The sequence below is a fragment of the Schistocerca nitens genome, chromosome 7 (assembly GCF_023898315.1).
Source record: "Schistocerca nitens isolate TAMUIC-IGC-003100 chromosome 7, iqSchNite1.1, whole genome shotgun sequence".
NCBI lineage: Eukaryota > Metazoa > Arthropoda > Insecta > Orthoptera > Acrididae > Schistocerca > Schistocerca nitens.
Window position 1 is genome coordinate 568,788,748 of NC_064620.1, and position 17,781 is coordinate 568,806,528.

Genomic DNA, 17,781 nt, shown 5'->3' on the forward strand with positions numbered 1-17,781 from the left:
AAACAAACGCAGCACCTCAGTTGCTAGCTGTAATTTAAAGTAAAGAATTAAAATTACCAAAAAATTACTTTATTAGAAAAGAAGCTAGGCAAACTCAATTGACGTATTTAAAAATGAATAAATCGCAGGTCTACAGCTTCATTACACTCTTTCATTTAAGAATGTATTCCCGTTGTGTTACCACGAGGTCATTGAAGCTAAATCAAGGCCTGGTAACCAATGCGGTGAACTTCACACAGGTCTGCGTTAACCCGAATTTTTAAAGCGCGATAAGTTCGTGTCCGCAGCTCGTGGTCGTGCGGTAGCGTTCTCGCGTCCCACGCCCGGGTTCCCGGGTTCGATTCCCGGCGGGGTCAGGGATTTTCTCTGCCTCGTGATGACTGGGTGTTGTGTGATGTCCTTAACTTAGTTAGGTTTAAGTAGTTCTAAGTTCTAGGGGACTGATGACCATAGCTGTTAAGTCGCATAGTGCTCAGAGCCATTTGAACCATTTGATAAGTTCGTACCAGATGTAAAATTTTCACTTCGTCGCTAATGCTGAAATACAAATCTCCTATAGGCCCTACACTAGTCACACTACAAGACCAATCTAAGGTTGAGAATGTTGCACGAACAACCAATAACTTGTTCCACGAGCTAACTCTGGAATAGTGCCTTCGATGGGAAATAAGCAGCGACTGCTTTGCTGAAAGTGCGATCCACTGGTGGAACAGAGCCAAGCTACCACGCGCCGCTTGCAGACTTTGCGACACTGCGTACTCCGCTCAGCTTCGCAGGACCCAACCGCTACCTATAACCGCCCATCCACACAGGACATGATGCATAGCAGCTAGTTGCAGTGTGGCGCGAGGAAGCCTCTCTCTGCCACTGTCCGTACCTGTCTTCTTCCTCTGTCTGTCTGCCTGTCTTCTCTCTATCGCCACAGTCCGCGCCCTTTTGAGACTATTAGCGCCAGAGTTTCTTCGATATCGGAACTGACATTCAACGAGAGATATCGATCGCCGAGCTGGAGCAACGTCGACGGCGACGCTGGTCCGCAATATGGGAGAAACTGTTTTACGAAAATGTCCGCTGACCAGATTTCGTTGTGTTAGGAGGACCAGGTACTTACTAAGATTTTGTTTAAAACCAATGTTTTGTCCCCATGGTGACACTGAAAAACGCTCGTCCTTCACTCGTTGCATCGTAGCAGCAATGCAATTCGACACAATTCCAAACTGTAGCAGTATAAGTTGTAGTGACAAGATTGAAGCGCAAATGAGATATCACTGACATACAACGAGAAAAGCAGTGGACCAACAATATACCAACCGCAGCACATTATGTACAAGAGCTGTTCGGAAAGTAAGATCCGATCGGTCGCGAAATGGAAATCACAGCGAAAATAAAAAATGTTTTATTTGTAAGAGTTAGCTACACCTTCCAACTACTCTTCTACACAGTCACCGTTCTGGCTGAGAAATTTGTCGTAGCATTGTACCAACTTTCAAATTTGATATCCATGTGTAACGTCTCCTTTTGTGGTGGTCAAATAATGTGTTACCCACTGCTAAAGAATTTTCTTTACAGAAACTAATCAGTCGTTTACCTCTCTCATTTCTTATTCCTAATCCAAATTCTCCAGCTGCATCTTCATCTCTTCCTTCACCCACCGCTGAAATCCAGTCCCCCATGATGATAACGCAGGCATTTATATTTTCTTCCTCGACGAGCTCTTGTATTTTCTCATAATATTCTTCCACTTCCTGATCTCCATGCTGGCTGGTTGGTATGTATACCTGTATTAACACCTGATCTTTTGAATTACCCTTCAGTCGTATCATCATCAGTCTTCCATCAATATATTGTACCTTCATTACCTTATTTTTCAACTTTTCCCCTATCAATATTCCTACTCCGTTTTCACCATTCTTCATTTCCCCTGAGTAAAAGAGCTTATAACTCCGCTTTCTATCTCCCTATTCTCTCCCCATCTCATTCAACACAAACTGAGGGCATCTAATCTGTTTCTTTTCATCTCCTGTTTTGCATTCTTTAGCTTTCCTGCTTGCAGTAGTGTCCTCACATTCCATGTTCAAATCCTTACTTTTCATCCCTTCACTGTCCCTTTCTTCCTTTGAAATACGTCTACTATCAATGTGTTCCCCTCCCAGAGATCGAAATGAGGGGAAGATTTAACTTCGGAATCTTTCACATGGGGAGACATACCATGTACTGCTTGGGAATGTAATGTAGTTTCTCGTTACTTTCCACATAGGCAGCAGGATGCCCAGCCTAGAGTCAGCCACTCACCATGAGGCAGACGCTGTCTGTAGCCGCCCCTCTGGGGTTCAGTCGCTACTTGTAGTCTTTTTGTACCCAAAGGGAACAAAAAGGGTAGAAGCATTTGAGATGTGGATGTGAAGGAGAATGGAGTGAATAAGCGGGATGGAAAGAGTAAGTAATGAAAGAGTATTGGAAAGTGTTGGTGAGAGAAGATGTCTGCTGAAGGTTGTAAGAGAAAGGAAAAAGAACTGGTTGGGACATTCATTGAGAAGCGAGTGCTTGCTAGCAGATGCTTTGGAAGGGTTGGTTTGTGGGAGAAGACTGAGAGGAAGAAGGAGATACGACAGACGACATAAAGGGAAGAGGAAATTATGCAGACCTGAAGAGGATGGCAGAAGACCGGACAGCCTGGAGAACTACCATGTTGCCTTTAGGCAGAACACTGATGATGATGATGGACCAACATTCGAATAACCTCGTCACAGGTGCAGCTGCCTGTGCTTGCTACCAATTCTCTACGTTGAGCTCAGAGTCCAGACTCTGTGGTGGGTGACGAAACACTTCCCATCAGAAACGCTGCAGGAGCCTCCTCATTGCCCCTGCAGCGTGCGGCCGAGGATAGACATGAAGAAGGAAATGCATGACAGTTACGTTGTGTGGGCTGCATGAAATCAGGCGAAATCTCTCACAGGCTGTCACACTTGGCTGGATACGCCGTTTTCCGGACTTCTTTACGTGTTCACTGTGCGATCAGAATCGAAAAGAGCGACGTGAAGTGATCGATGGTTATACCAGAGACACTGTCCAACACATCTGTTCGAAACTTCATCGGATTTTCAGTGTGGTTTCCATTTCGAGATGGATCAGATTTCACTTTCTGAATATCCCTCTTAAAAAAAAATGGCTCTGAGCACTATGGGACTCAACTGCTGTGGTCATAAGTCCCCTAGAACTTAGAACTAATTAAACCTAACTAACCTAAGGACATCACACACATCCATGCCCGAGGCAGGATTCGAACCTGCGACCGTAGCAGTCGCACGGTTCCGGACTGCGCGCCTAGAACCACGAGACCACCGCGGCCGGCTATCCCTCTTAGTTAACACATTTCCTCCCAGTGTTGTGTACACGCAACACGAAGTTTAACTTCACAAAATGCAGTCAAAATGAGCTTATTAAACAAAACTCATTACGCATGCGGTAGAAGGCATTTATAGGTTCTCTGTCCACGTCTTTATATTTCACAGTTAATCTAAAATATAGTGAAAAAGTAGAGAAGATTTCGAACAGCGTGTCAGCAACACTGGGAAGAAATCGGTTAGTCATAAATTCTATCTACACTCTATACACTATAGTAACAACCTACACTACTGGACAATGGTTTTGAATGTACGTACGAGGGGGAGTCGGAAAATAAGTTTCTCCTGTCGACTGTGGGCAGAGCTGTGTGGTTCAAATGGCTCTGAGCACTATGGGACTTAACGTCTATGGTCATCAGTCCCCTAGAACTTAGAACTACTTAAACCTAACTAACCTAAGGACAGCACACAACACCCAGCCATCACGAGGCAGAGAAAATCCCTGACCCCGCCGGGAATCGAACCCGGGAACCCGGGCGTGGGAAGCGAGAACGCTACCGCACGACCACGAGATGCGGGCAGAGCTGTGTGATATAGGCGAAAGACGACACAGCAGGTAACCGTGAAAGTGCAAGACACCGATATACCATGAATCTGGCAATGACCCGGATTGTGACGGGGGATGAAACGTGGGTCCACCATTACATGCCCGAATCGAAGGCCGCATCCGTGGAGAGGAAACATCCGTCATCACCTGTCCGAAAGAAGTTCAGAAGCACTCCATCTGCAGGTAAAGTGCTACTCACCGTTTCCTGGGACGCCAAAGTAATTTTGCCGCTGGACTTTTTGGAGGATACAACCGCCAATGCTGCACGGTACTGTGCCAATCTGTCGAAATTGAAAGACGTGATTCGGAAAAAGCGGCCTGGCCTTCTCAGATATGGCGTTCTGCTGTTGGATGACAGTGTGAGAACACACACGGCGACGGCAACGCAAAACCATCTTGCAGCTCTTGGTTGGGAGCGCTTACACCATCTGCCTTACAGTGCGGATCTCGCACCAAGTGACTTCCATCTGTTTCCTGCTTTGAAGAAGACTCTCGGCGGAAGGCGCTTTGGCAGCAGCGTTGACGTCAAACAAGCCGTTCAACGCTTCTTCCGCATGCAACGCCATCATTTTTTCCCGGAAGGCTTTTTGAAGCTTCGAAAACGGTATGACAAATGTCTCAATGTACTCGGAAATTATGTAGAAAAATACAGATATCATATTTAATGTCTGATTCTCTTTTTTTCCTTTCACACAACTCTGACCACAGTCGTCAGGGGAAACATATTGCCAATCTCCCCCACGTACGTAGATGTAGACGAACAGGACGTGAAAAAATACAACTGGTCAAAAACATATTGGATGCACCTTAAAACAGGCAACCTGTAAGATACCCATGAGTAAAACACAACTGAATATACCGGCATTCTTGAATTCGCACACTGCAGAAGCCATATAAACGCAGGGACGATGGGTAAATATTTAACCATCGCGTGCCTAAACCCAACATACCTTCCCTCGAGTTTGCTGGAAGGTTCAAAATGGTTCAAATGGCTCTGAGCACTATGGGACTCAACTGCTGAGGTCATTAGTCCCCTAGAACTTAGAACTAGTTAAACCTAACTAACCTAAGGACATCACAAACATCCATGCCCGAGGCAGGATTCGAACCTGCGACCGTAGCGGTCTTGCGGTTCCAGACTGCAGCGCCTTTGCTGGAAGCATTGCGAACGAAACTCCATGTTGTTGAGCAGATATACTACGTGTTTCTGCGAGAGATAAGGCATTCTGGTTTACTAGCCATTTTTTGTTTCTTAAAAAAGAACTACCTTCTTCAGTAAAAATATGTAGGTTACAGGAGAATCGTAAATAAACTGCTGTGCGATGTACCGTTTCATATCTCCTAGGGAAACTAAAGAAAGACAGAACTAGTGTAATTTTTCAGTTTCTGCCGACCTTTGTGGCACTCCATATTCTCCCAATTGTTAAAGCTGTGTTACAAATCAATGTATACAATACTATTCACACTCATTCGATATCATTATCAGAAGTATAGCTTTCTGCCAACTTGGAGCGCTGCTGTCGCAGTGTACAACAAAAATGAGCAAGAGTGTCGTGACTGTATGTGTTAATGTCTGACCTGATTGTCAACGACTAAAGATGGGTTGCATACCTTAAGGGGGGGATAGGGCGTCAAACGGGCCGACTTGGAGCAGGAGAGGCACCACAGGACATTTTAATTTCCAGTGTCTATACTTTTACAAATAAATTGATAAAACTTTAACAGCATGACCAGGAGGGATTCAGGATTTATACCCATAGCTGTGGAAGCTCAAAAACGTAACAAAACACTTTTTTTTACATGTGAAATTTCATCATTTTTTCACTTACTACTGGCAGCATTTGTTGCTATAAGTACACTTTTCTTCCTAGGTAAGAGAGATTCTTCGATGACTTTTGCACAGCATACAAACAATAGTTACCGGTGTATGAAACTCTAGAAGTTATTTAGCTTATGAAAAAATGAATGAACTGTTACATTTTAATCTTCATGTTTAGAAAAAAATCAAGTTTTATAGGTGATAGATTTGGAAAATTCTAGAGTTTCATACACCTGTAACTACTGTTTGTATGCTATGAAAAATTCATCCAAGAATCTCTCTTACTTAAGAAGAAAAGTGTACCTATAGTAACAAATGCAGCCAATAATAAGTGAAAAAATGATGAAATTTCACATGTAAAATAAAAGGTATTTTGCTACGTTTCTGAACTTCCACTGAGATGAGTGTGAGTCCTCAATCCTTCCTGATCGTGGTGACAAAGTTTTACGAATTTATTTGTAAAAGTATAGACAGTAGAAATTAAAATGTCCTGTGGTGATTCTCCTGCTCCAAGTCGGCCCGTTTGACGTCCTACCCCCCTTAAGGTGCATACAGTATTTTCCGGAACAGTTTTATACACTCCACCTGTAGACTTCCCAGTGTGAGAAAGCTGGCACAGTGGTTTCGACAGGAATCTAACGGTGCTGCCCGACTAAGCCATGTCGCGTGAGAACAGGGCAGAGCGCTGACGGTCACCTGGTATGTCCTCGTGTCCACAGCCGGTCCTGGCAACGTGATCCGGCTCGAGTTCCGCGAGATGTTCCGGCTGGAGCCGAGCGAGGGCTGCCAGTTCGACTTCCTGGAGGTGCGCGACGGCCGCTACGGCTACAACGACGTGCTGGACCGCTTCTGCGGGCACCGCGTGCCGCCCAGCGGGGTCATGTCGTCGGGCCGCTACATGTACCTGCACTTCCGCTCCGACGACACCATCGAGTACGAGGGCTTCGCCGCCGTCTACATGGTGCTGCCCAGGCCCACGCAGAGTGAGTACCCGCTACTGCCACCACTACCATGTTACGGCGCTGCACGACGTACACATGCAGACCGTTGTGACCATTTTCGTAATAACACTGGAACGAAACAGAGAAACGACTGAACACGCGATGGCTTCTAGAAGTCCTTGATAGGTTTCTGTACGTATGTGGCTCACGATCTTACGTAAATTACGAATAGGTGGTTTGCGAGGTCGACAGGAAGTGCAAAATGGCTAAGCGGGGATGGCTAGACGACAAACGTAGGGATGTAGAGGCTTATCTCACTAGGGGTAAGATAGATACTGTCTACAGGAATATTAAGAGACCTTTGGAGAAAAGACAACCATTTGTACGAATATCAAGAGCTCAGATGGAAACGCTGTTCTAAGCAAAGAAGGGAAAGCAGAAAGGTTGAAGGAGTATATAGAGGGTCTATACAAGGGCGATGTACTTGAGGACACTATTATGGATATGGAAGAGGATGTAGATGAAGATGAAATGGGAGATACGATACTGCGTGAAGAGTTTGACAGAGCACTGAAAGAACTGAGTTGAAGCAAGGCCACGGGAGTAGACAACATTCCATTACAACTGACAAAACTCTACCATCTGGTGAGCAAGATGTATGAGACAGGCCAAATACCCTCAGAAGAATATAATAATTCCAATTCCAAAGAAAGCAGGTGTTGACAGATGTGAAAATTACCGAACTATCAGTTTAATAATTCAAAGCTAGAAAATAGTAACGCGAATTCTTTACAGACGAATGGAAAAACTGGTAGAAGCCGACCTCGGGGAAGATCAATTTGGATTCCGTAGAAATATTGGAACACATGAAGCAATACTGACCTTACGACTTATCTTAGAAGAAAGATTAAGAAAAGGCAAACCTACGTTTCTAGCATTTGTAGACTTAGAGAAAGCTTTTGACAATGTTGTCCGGAATACTCTCTTTCAAATTCTAAAGGTGGCAGGGGTAAAATACAGGGCGCGAAAGTCTATTTACAATTTGTACAGAAACCAGGTGGCAGTTATAAGAGTCGAGGGGCATGAAAGGGAAGCAGTGGGCGGGAAGGGAGTGAGACAGGGTTGTAGCCTCTGCCTGATGTTGTGGTGGTGGTGGTGGTTAGTGTTTAACGTCCCGTCGACAACGAGGTCATTAGAGACGGAGCGCAAGCTCGGGTTAAGGAAGGATTGGGAAGGGAATCGGCCGTGCCCTTTCAAAGGAACCATCCCGGCATTTGCCTGAAACGATTTAGGGAAATCACGGAAAACCTATATCAGGATGGCCGGAGACGGGATTGAACCGTCGTCCTCCCGAATGCGAGTCCAGTGTGCTAACCACTGCGCCACCTCGCTCGGTCCTGATGTTGTTCAATCTGTATAATGAGCAAGCAGTAAAGGAAACAAAAGAAAAATTCGGAGTAGGAATTGAAATCCATGGAGAAGAAGTAAAACACTTTGAGGGTCGCCGATGACATTGTAATTCTGTCAGAGACAGCAAAGGACTCGGAAGAGCAGTTGAACGGAATGGACAATCTGTTGAGAGGAGGATATAAGATGAACATCAACAAAAGCAAAACGAGGATAATGGAATGTAGTCGAATTAAGTCGGGTGATGCTGAGGGAATTAGATTAGGAAATGAGGCACTTAAAGTAGTAAAGGAGTTTTGCTATTTGGGGAGCAAAATAACTAATGATGGTCGAAGTAGAGAGGATATAAAATGTAGACTGGCAATGGCAAGGAAAGCGTTTCTGAAGAAGAGAAATATGTTAACATCGAGTGTAGATTTAAGTGTCAGGAAGTCGTTTCAGAAAGTATTTGTATGGAGTGTAGCCATGTATGGAAGTGAAACATGGAAGATAAACATTTTGGACAAGAAGAGAATAGAAGCTTTCGAGCCGGCCGAAGTGGCCGTGCGGTTAAAGGCGCTGCAGTCTGGAACCGCGAGACCGCTACGGTCGCAGGTTCGAATCCTGCCTCGGGCATGGATGTTTGTGATGTCCTTAGGTTAGTTAGGTTTAACTAGTTCTAAGTTCTAGGGGACTAATGACCTCAGCAGTTGAGCCCCATAGTGCTCAGAGCCATTTGAACCATTTTTTTTAGAAGCTTTCGAATTGTGGTGCTACAGAAGAATCCTTAACATTAGATGGGAAGATCACATGACTAATGAGGAGGTATTGAATAGAAATGGGGAGTAGAGGAGTTTGTGGCACAACTTGACAAGAAGAAGGGACCGGTTAGTAGGGCATGTTCTGAGGCATCAAGGGATCACAAATTTAGCATCGGACGGCAGCGTGGAGGGTAAAAATCGTAGAGGGAGACCAAGAGATAAATACACTAAGCAGATTCAGAAGAATGTAGGTTGCAGGAAGTACTGGGAGATGAAGAAGCTTGCACAGGATAGAAGAGCATGGAGAGCTGCATCAAACCAGTCTCAGGACTGCAGACCATTACAATACAATGTGTAGAAGAGATACACGATAGGATCCCAGAAGTGTTCCATCTGGTTCTGATTTGGCGACCTTTGTGCCTCTTCAAGCCACTGCACCATGGTTTTGGCATTGTGAGATGGATAATTATCCTGCTGGAAAGTGCCTTCGCTGTCGGGGAAGATACCAAGTGTGAATAGATGCAGATGGTCAGAAATAATATTCATGTAGTCCACACCTGCCGTGGAGATTTTGATAACAATAGGTACGGTGGCCGACGCACAATGGCTGGCTTTAGTCCAAAGCGCTCGGGAAGCTCGATCGGAAGGGGAGGCCGACACCTTTTGGGACGGTCAGCGATGACAGAAACGAGGCGCTTGCCCTGAAATCTTTCCCAAACGATTTTTCGGGAACTATTCTGTATAAAGCTTCATTTTTGCTTTGCTTGTAGCTTCATATGCCAGGTTCATGATGATATATTCACAACATTCATCATATTTCGTAAACGGTTTCAGATATCGAAATGAGATTGTGGTAAATTATAGCTTGCGAAGAGGAGAGACTTCCGCCACATCGTTATTATGTAAAACTTCATTATCTACTGTGTTATTCCACTAACTACAGACTTTTTCCATGAAAGTTTGTGATTTTTAAGGGTCATCGATAGCTTGTGAAACGAGAAATGCTATGGGTTTTGGAACAACATAAGTGAACACATAATACGTTTTTTTTTTAACCAAGGATGTACTTTTCATAAGCTACTGGCCTTAATTTTCCTCAGTTCCTCTCCTAACAAACTTGCTAAACCACTGCTTCAGAATTCTCTCCCAATTGTGTCTGCACAACATGTGAGGCGAAACTGTGTAAACTCCGCTGTGTTTTGGCAAAAGAAGCAAATTTTAATATGGTAACCAGAGAAATGTGTACGGTTACTCAAAACTCATCGCTCACGATGCTTCTCTGAAAGTTAGAAATGGGTAATGAACCAGGTGAACATAAATCGCTGCATTCCTGGCGGATTTCTTTTTAGATACTAACCAAAGTACAGGAGACGGTAGCTCTTTGTTCACCATGAAAATGTGGGCATGGAAGGGCCCAACTTAATATATGTAAAAAGCGAGAGCGCTGGCTTCAGTTTAGAACGGCACTTCCCCTCCAGCGCTCGGCATTTTGCTACAATGCCCTCACGTAACAACCGTCACTACTGGTCGACCCACGCGTGCCCTGCCGGCCGCAGCATTCTGCGCAGACTGTACCACAGGTCTCACGGAATCGCAGGTGAATGTCCAGCATAGCGTAATATTGCCCCACTGCCCTGCATCCGTGGACTGTGAATATTTCGAGCAGCTGTTCACTGGATGGTGACCTATCTGGAAACGACCAGCGACCTAATGTAACACGAAGCGTGATACATCCAAACAGGCTACTCGTTTTCCAGCGATCCTCGGTGAAATCTTTATGTTCCTGTACCCACAGCAATCTTAACTGACAACATCGTTGAGTTAATATTTGAAACCATAGAGATCGCCTGCTGAACGGCGGGTTATGAAATACTTGTGGCTGCACGGGCATTGTACTCTTTCGTTAGATGTGACGCCTACCTGTTGTTTGTCTAAGATGCTTACTCCAGTAGATTTCCACATTTGTGGCATGTATTGTCGCTACAATGATTACTCAACCGCGTCTGCTTCGCTTATGCACTTACCCTTACGAGTTGCCAGGGTGGAGAAGAGTTTGAACCTCTTTAATTCAGACGAATTTTGCATGAGAACGAGACATGCACTCGACCCCCTCCTTATCTACAAGCTAATTAATTATGCGCACAACGGTAACGGAAGAAAATGGTGGCCCTGATAGTTGGTAAAATAAAGAGTGCACACTCACAATAATTTAATAAAAATCTTAATCTTCTCAGAAAAAAAGAGAACTTTATCATAATAAACAACAGGAAATGTTATTCTGCAAACATCTACGAAATGATATGCGGATTAAATATTACAATGATATTTATTATACATCAGAACATAAATGCACATGATTATCGACACAAACAGTAGGTTAAAGGATAGGGTATACTGAAATATTATGAGACTAAGAATGGGGCTCGAGAACAAGGGGCTCCTACACTCTGTGATCCAATAGATTGACGATAATGACTGGAGGTCCTAATGAATCAAATATTAATCTCCCGACTATATAGCAGTATCGCAATTAGTAGTTAGAGCTCAGATGGGATCACGTGGAGAAACAAGCAATCTGGACTTGTAGCAAAGCGAGAGCGCGTGCCGCTGAGGGATTCAGTATAAAATTGATAAGGTCCTACAATACCGGGGCCGCAAAATACTGTACCAGTACTGAAATCTGCAGCACGTCGTCGGTAGGCAGCGTCCTGATAATGTAGGCGCCGACTTCTGCCGTGCAGCGACTCTGTATCAACCCCTGGCCGCGAAGGCTGTCCGAGAATTCTAAGTTCTTCCGAAAACGAGCTACCAACTCGCAAACCGTCCGATTCTGAGGAAGATCAGATCCCAAATGCCACTGCCAGCGCAACGCAAGAGCGAAGCCAACATTTCTCTACTCTCTAGTCTCCTCGAAAACCGCGAATCAGCATTCAGTTCTGATTCCAAAATTCCCCCACACTGTCTCAGAACATCATTCGCGCCAATAGCGATCGTTCCCTCCAATTTCGAGCAAGGCTTTATGACGTCAACAAGCCTCAGTTTAAGTAGACCAATCATGCCTCTGTTATTCAGCTGAGGGAACTGAACTTGCCGTTTGACCAGCTACGAAAACAACCTGCTTAGACCACCGGCCATCCGGCGCCAGACAGTCGCACACAGCAGGGCACGGCCACAAGTATTCTGAGAATCAAGAGGACAATGCAGTCAGTAGGTGCCGGAAATCTTCGTTCCGGACGCGCTGGAACAGTAAACACATACGAGGTGTGGCTAGAAAAAAACGGACTAGTACTGGTCAAACAATAAAACGAATGCAATAAGGCTGAAAGTCGCGTGGCCTGTCACGTGACTCTCGTTCGGCCTACTGCTCGAGTTTCATCTGCCTCCTGCACTCAGTCTGCCCGTGGCGTCTGTTTTAAGTAGTTGACGTTTTGTCTGTGCGTCGGAAAATGTTGAGTGTACAGAAAGAACAGCGTGTTAACATCCAATTTTGTTTCAAACTAGGAAAATCTGCAAGTGAAACGTTTGTAATGTTACAACAAGTGTACGGCGATGATTGTTTATCGCGAACAAAAGTGTTTGAGTGGTTTAAACGATTTAAAGATGGCCGCGAAGACGCCAGTGATGACACTCGCACTGGCAGACCATTGTCAGCAAAAACTGATGCAAACATTGAAAAAATCGGTAAACTTGTTCGACAAGATCGCCGTTTAACAATCAGAGCAGTGTCTGAGTTAACAGGAGTTTCCAGGATGTCAGAACAAATCATTCTTCGGCGTTCCTTCTGTTCAATTGTGAGACACTTTGGAACCATTTTTGAACACACTTTGTTCATGTTGAAACTTTCATGAAGAATCTGCCTAACACTTTCCTTGTCAACTCCTGTTAACTCAGACACAGACAGACCGTAGCGGTCGCTCGGCTCCAGACTGCAGCGCCTAGAACCGCACGGCCACTCCGGCCGGCAGTAGAAATGAGAACAGCGAGAAACTTAACATCAGGATTGATGGTCACGAAGTCAATGAAGTTAAGGAATTCTGCTACCTAGGCTGTAAAATAACCAATGATGGGCGCAGCAAGGAGGACATCAAAAGCAGACTCGCCATGGCAAAAAAGGCATTTCTGGCCAAGAGAAGTCTACTAATATCAAATACCGGCATTAATTTGAGGAAGAAATTTCTGAGGATGTACGTCTGGAGTACAGTATTGTATGGTAGTGAAACATGGACTGTGGGAAAACCGGAACAGAAGAGAATCGAAGCATTTGAGATGTGGTGCTATAGACGAATGTTGAAAATTAGGTGGACTGATAAGGTAAGGAATGAGGAGGTTCTACGCAGAATCGGAGAGGAAAGGAATATGTGGAAAACACTGATAAGGAGAAGGGACAGGATGATAGGACATCTGGTAAGACATGAGGGAATGACTTCCATGTTACTAGAGGGAGCTGTAGAGGGCAAAAACTGTAGAGGAAGACAGAGATTGGAATACGTCAAGCAAATAATTGAGGACGTAGGTTGCAAGTGCTACTCTGAGATGAAGAGGTTAGCGCAGGAAAGGATTTCGTGGCGGGCCGCATCAAACCAGTCAGTAGACTGATGACCAAAAAAAAAAAAAAGGGCGAGCATTATCATGAAGGAGTATAACGCCATTGAACAACATGCCTCGGCGTTTCTACTTGATGGCTCGTCTAAGGTTCTGTAAAGTGGCTTGATAACGGGGCATTGATGGTGGTTCCCCGTTCCAGGAACTCGACAAGTAGTGGGCCCCTGTGGTCAAAAAAGGACATCATGATGTTATCAGAACTGGTGTGCACGGCCATTGATTTCTTTGGACGTGGTGAAGTCGCATGTTTCAACTGCTTGCTCTGACGCTTGCTTCCCTGTTAAAAATGGTGACACCATGTTGCGTCATCTGTGACAATACGTGACAGAAAGCCGTATTCCTCCGCGCGATAACGTTGCAGACGACTCGAAGACAGCGCCATTCGAGTATAGCGCTGTTCGGCGGTCAGTTGGTGGGGAACCCACTGCGCACAGATTTTTCGAAAGTTCAAGTGTTGTTGCATTACGGTGTTGGCGGCGCCCACGCTAATACCCAGTAATTGCTGGATCTCATCCACGGTGATTCTGTGGTTGTCCAAGACTAAAGCATTCGCTTCCGCAAACATTTCCGGTGTGATGACACTATGAGCCTGTCCAGGACGAGCATCGTCTTCCAGTGACTCGCGCCCCTCAAGGAATCGTTTGCGCTATTGCACAACACTTGAACGACTCAGACTGTACTCACCGTACACAGCCTTCATCCATCGATGCATTTCACTGCCTCGAACTCCCTCCGCCGCCAAAAATCGAATCACTCCTCGTTGTTCCTGCTTACTCGCCTGCATGATCGGTGGTGGACGGTAACTTGGGTGACCACCTTCTCTTCGGCGTGAAACCACACTGGCGCTATGCAACATCTAACGGTGCGCACGCGTCAGTCACTCTACCCATAGATGGCGCCAGGACACCTGCACTTACCACACCATCAGTTACTTGGTGCCACCTTACGTGTAAGGAAACTGTAAACGCAGTGACCAGGAGTCATTTGAATGAACCTCCTACGTTCCTTTCTCATTGTGCTGATACAATAACTTAATACTTAACAATCATACACAACTGTTCTTTCGACGTTAGACCTGAAGACTGGAAAGTTGCACAGGTCACACCAATATTCAGGAAAGGTTGTAGCAGTAATCCACTAAATTACATGCCCATATCATTAACGTCGATATTCAGCAGGATTTTGGAACGTATGTTGTGTTTGAACATTATGAATTACCTCGAATAAAACTGTCTATTGCCACACAGTGAACGCGGATTTAGGAAGCAATGTTCTTGTGAAACATTACTAAATCTTTACTCGTACAAGGTATTGAGTGCTATTAACAAGGGATTTCAAATTTATTCCGTATTTCTGGATTTCCGGAAGGCTTTCGACACTGTACCACACAAGCGGCTTGTAGTGATATTGCGTGCGTATGGGATATCGTCTTAATTATGTGACTGGATTCGTGATTGTCTGTCACACTTCGGAGTACCTGACGCAAAGTGATCGCCAAAGAAAAAAAAAAAAAAAGAAAGAATAACGGAAGTGATTTCTGGGGATCCCCAAGTTAATGTTATTGTTATAGGCCGTTTGCTCTTCCATATCCATACACACGATTTGGGAGACAATATGAGCAGCCGTCTTAGGTTCTTTCCAGGTGACGCTGTTCTTTATTGACTAATGAAGTTATCAGAAGATCAAAACAAATTGCAAAACGATTTAGAAAACATATCTGTATGTTGCGAAATTTGGCAATTGACGTTAAATAATGAAAAGTATGAAATCTCCATGAGTGCTAAAAGGAATCCCTTAAGCTTCTGTTACACGATACATCAATCAAATCTAAAGTCCCTAAATCAATATTAATACCTCGGAATTACAATTACGAACAACTTCAGTTGGAAAGAACACACACAAAATGTTGAGGAGTAGGAAACCAAACCTACGATATACTGGCCGAACACTTAGAAAATGTAACAGATCTACTAAGAAGACTGCCTTGACCGTCTTCTTTCGGAGCACAGCTGTGCGGTCTGGGGTTAATGGAGAAAATCGAGAAAGTTCAAAGAAGAGCAGCACATTTTGTATTATCGCGAAATACGGGAGAGAGTGTCACTAGTAGGATACAGGATTGGAGGTGGACATGACTAAAACAAAGGTGTTTTCCGTTTCGGTGTGCGGCGAATGGTTCAAATGGCTCTGAGCACTATGGGACTCACCTGCTGAGGTCATAAGTCCCCTAGAACTCAGAACTACTTAAACCTAACTAACCTAAGGACATCACACACATCGATGCCCGAGGCAGGATTCGAACCAGCGACCGTAGCGGTCGCGCGGTTCCAGACTGTAGCGCCTAGAACCGCTCGGCCACTCCGGCCGGCGTGCGGCGGAAACTTCTCACCAAATTCAGTCTGGAAACGAGTGACCGCTACGGTCGCAGGTTCGAATCCTGCCTCGGGTATGGATGTGTGTGATGTCCTTAGGTTAGTTAGGTTTAAGTCGTTCTAAGTTGTAGGGGACTGATAACCTCAGATGTTAAGTCCCATAGTGCTCAGAGCCATTTGAACCGTTCTCACGAAATTTCAATAGCGGAGTATGTCCTGCGAACGAGAAAATATTTTGTTGACGCAGACCTAGATAAGGTTCAAAATGGTTAAAATGGCTCTGAGCACTATGGGACTTAACATCTGAGGTCATCAGTCCCCTAGAACTTAGAACTACTTAAACCTAACTAACCTAAGGACATCACACACATCCATGCCCGAGGCAGGATTCGAACCTGCGACCGTAGCAGCCTCGCGGTTCCGGACTGAGCGCCTAGAACCGCTCGGCCACCGCGGCCGGCCCTAGATAAGGAGAAAGAATCACAAGAAAGTAAGGAAAATCAGAGGTCACACTGAAAGACCTAAGTGTTTGGTTTTTCTTCTGGGCACTTTTCGAGTTTGGAATAATAGAGAATTTTTGTAAATATGGTTCTATGAACCCTCTGCCAATGTGATTTACAGTGTCCACGAAGGCAGATGGAAATGTTTACCTCAAAGGAGTTCAGTAAAGGAAACAAAAACAGTTAAACTTCTTGATATGAAACCACCCCGCATCGGGTACTGTCGTCCGAACGCACGACCTCCAAATTACTCAGGGCGGACCCGAAACGCTGCTAGCGACAGTCCTTCTATAAGCAAGCACAAATATACAATGATAGCCTGATGAACAGAAAGGAAACTTTCAAGTAAAAGAAATAAAAACGCAAGTCATCAGATTACGCACTGACAGCGTAGACAACATAGTTTAAGTAAGTCGTCAAAAAAGAAGGTAACCGGACTGGGCAGCTAGCCCCACGTATACATGACTTCAAAGGAGGTCAGCAGTCAATCGAGACTCAGTTTCAGATTACGCCAGGAGGCGAAAAGGTGAATACTTAACAGTCACGCGGCACGGAAAACATACGAAGAAGGAAGAGACGAAGTTAGCAGACGAACTTCAACTAAGTTAAACACAAGCTTGGCTTGGGAGTATAGCCCATCAAGATACATGCAACAAGATTGGCCCACGTAAGGCGTTTAAGCATGCGGGATCCAAATAACTAAGGAAGCGACTTGGCGATTTATGCACAACGTTCTGGGGAAAAAAATTGATGTCACGAATAATAACACATTGAACATAAAAAATTACAAAACGCCAATAATTTAAAACACACAATCAAATCTCGACTGGAAGCTCCCCTAGTCGAATGACCAGACTCAGGAACCAGAAACAACTTCTATAGGATGCTGAACCGAGTTAGATATAGAACCAGCAAGAAATAAACACCCTCAGGAGAAGAACCAGTCACAACTGTCACGCTCAGATCGGCTGGAGGGCGGAGGGGGAGGGGAGGGGGGGCGCAAGACCTGTTTTCAAGAATGCCACTTGGTCTCGGCATCGAAGCGACGAACTAAAATTAGCACCCAAAGCCACTGTGCGATGACAAACAGTGGAAAAACTTGGAGCCGCCAGGAGATTTGTAGATGACGGTGACCCATCACTCGCCTCCATATCTACATCTACATCCACATCCATACTCCGCAAACCATCTGACGGAGTGTGGCGGAGGGTACTTTGAGTACCTCTATCGGTTCACCCTTCTGTTCCAGTCCCGTATTGTTCGTGGAAAGAAAGATTGTCGGTACGCCTCTGTGTGGTTTCTAATCTCTCTGATTTTTTCCTAATGGCCTCTTCGCGAGATATACGTAGGAGGGAGCAATATACAGGGTTATTACAAATGACTGAAGCGATTTCACAGCTCTACAATAACTTCATTATTTGAGATATTTTCACAATGCTTTGCACACACAAA

At 44.9% G+C, this 17,781-nt stretch overlaps 1 protein-coding gene across 1 annotated transcript in view; it reads left to right on the plus strand.

Annotated features, from left to right (window-relative positions):
* The window catches only part of LOC126195752 (neuropilin and tolloid-like protein 2), a gene marked incomplete at its 3' end in the record, with an annotated part of 1,334,530 nt that overhangs the window by 36,649 nt on the left and 1,280,100 nt on the right, over positions 1 to 17,781 (plus strand). The window contains exon 2 of the mRNA XM_049934379.1: positions 6,490 to 6,753. Coding sequence (XP_049790336.1) covers positions 6,490 to 6,753 — 264 coding nt within the window. The remainder of the gene's footprint in view (positions 1 to 6,489; positions 6,754 to 17,781) is intronic.